General features: G+C 61.2%; 1 protein-coding gene across 1 annotated transcript; it reads left to right on the top strand.

The window, feature by feature from the left end:
* Positions 1–511: 511 nt before the first annotated feature.
* LOC121084784 (feather keratin 1-like) lies at positions 512–820 on the top strand. The gene has a single exon (XM_040586692.1). The coding sequence runs from the start codon at positions 512–514 to the stop codon at positions 818–820; it is 309 nt and encodes a 102-aa protein (XP_040442626.1).
* Positions 821–2,258: the final 1,438 nt, after the last annotated feature.

The raw sequence follows: 2,258 nt of genomic DNA, 5'->3' as shown, positions 1-2,258 counted from the left end.
CTTCCATGCAAATCCTCCCAGATACCTGCTCTCACTTCAAAGCTGACGCCAGGGACAGACGGACACATCCTCAAGAGGAGGACATGAGAAGGGAGCGTTGTGGGAAGGGACACACCCCCCACCTCATTACCTGCCAAGCTCTGGCACGCAACAGCTGCTTGCTGCAAAATGCCGTCACGCGCAAAGCCTGTCCCGCCCCCTCAGACCAGCATAAAAGACGGCCCAGCGCCTCTCTCCATCACACGCTTCTCCTGACGCCTTCTCCCCCGCAGTCAACAAGGTGAGCCTGAAGCCCCTTCCCCTCCTTCTCCTGCCCCACACGCCCCGTCTCTTCCAGCACGCGCTGACACCAGACTCAGCAGCCCCCACGACTCAACACCACCACGCTCCCCGCAGCCCCACACCGCGCCTCCACACTCCCTTGCCCTCCTGTAACGACACCCCTCGCGCCCCCCCACCACTCTCCGCTTCCTCAACACCCTCTCTTACAGGGACACTCCACACCGTAGACATGGCCTGCAACAACTTCTGCAGCCCCTGCGGACCCACCCCGCTGGCTAACAGCTGCAACGAGCCCTGCGTCAGGCAGTGCGAGGACTCCCGCGTCGTCATCCAGCCTTCCACCGTGATGGTCACCCTGCCGGGACCCATCCTCACCTCCTTCCCCCAGAGCACCGCCGTCGGATCCTCCTCATCGGCTGCTGTGGGCAACATCCTCAGCTCCCAGGGGGTGCCCGTTTCCTCCGGCGGCTTTGGCTACGGTTACGGCCTTGGAGGCCTGGGCTGCTATGGCGCCGGAAGAGCCTGCCTGCCCTGCTAAGGGCTCTTCACACCACACACACCCTGCAAGCCACGGTATGGACTGAGGACGCACCTCCCGCCTGCTGCTGGCACGGGGACCTGCCACCCGCACCTCCTCCTCTCAAGGCACCAAGCAAAGTAGCACGGAAGGGGCCAGCCCCGGCTGCCACGATACGTGGCCCACCTACCTCCTCCTCTTCTCCCACTGTCTTCTTTGCATCGCCCCTACTGCTACGTCCGCTACTCTCCGCTGCAAACGCCTGCTCACAAGCCAAAGACCACCGGGGCACCTCCCCCGCGCTGCTCCCACCGCAGCAAAGGAAGATCTCGGTGCTCTGGCAAAATCTTCTGCAAGCAAAGGACCCGGGCTGACGGTCGCCCTACTTGCACCTCAGAACGCTTCCCTTCCACTGCGTGCTCCTGCCTTTGCACTCTTTTGCCTCAATAAAATCTCCTGTATCCCAGCACCACACGCCTCCATCTCCTTTCTTCTCCCAAGGCTCTTCCACTCTAAAACGGCACAAGGCCAGGCCTCAACAGGCCGGCGGGGTTGGGGGGAAAAGGGCACTCAGCCTCTCCGAGGACACAGGCCACCAGCGACAACACACACTCGCACCTGCAGGCATACACAGCATGACACAAGCCCAGCACTGGCTCAGAAAAAGCCTCCGATACGACAACGCTCCCTGCGCACACCTCCGACCGAGGCTCCCCGTGCCAACACACGCTTGACTAACTCTCTTCCGCACCCTCCCCAGCAAAAAAGGATCACAGAATCATTTAGAGATGGGCAGGAATCTCTGCAGAGCATGTCCTGCCACCCCAGTGCTCAAGCAGGGCCAGCTAGAGCAGATTGTCTGGGACCACAGCCACTCGCGTCTTCAGTACCTCCGAGAATGGAGCCGCCACCACCTCTTCCATTCTTTGACCACCCTCACACTGGAAAAGCCCTGCCGCCTTTGCCCGGGCAATTCCAGATGCTTTCACTTCTGAACATGGCCTCTTGTCCTACCACTGATCGCAAGCCTCTGGGCACAGCCCTTCAGCTGCTTTGCAGGCCACCGCACCGGCCGCTTACGCAACCCGCACTTTCTCAGCTCGTCTAGGAGCACGTACCAGGAGACAGCGACAAAGGCTTCCTTCAGGTACGCCTCAGCAACAGCCACTGCTCTCCCCTCGCCCAACGCCCACTCGCCTCAACGCGGAAGACACGCAGCTCCCTCAAGCATGATTTGCCCTTCCAAAATCCATGCCAAACACCCCCCAACACCTTCCGTCCGTCCTGGCCTTGGCAGTGATTTCCAGCAGCATTGCTTCCATCACCTGCCCCGGGAACAGGCTCAGGCTCACCGGCCTCTGCTTTCCCAGAGCCTCCCGTACCATCTTCTGCGGGACACGAGGGGTACCAGCTCCCTTCCACTCTTCAGGAGCTGCCCCCAGGCACTATGACCTTTCCA

Source organism: Falco naumanni, chromosome 3 (genome assembly GCF_017639655.2).
Source record: "Falco naumanni isolate bFalNau1 chromosome 3, bFalNau1.pat, whole genome shotgun sequence".
NCBI classification, from domain to species: Eukaryota; Metazoa; Chordata; class Aves; order Falconiformes; family Falconidae; genus Falco; species Falco naumanni.
The sequence above is the reverse complement of the archived record's forward strand: the minus strand, read 5'-3'. Positions and strand labels throughout refer to the sequence as shown.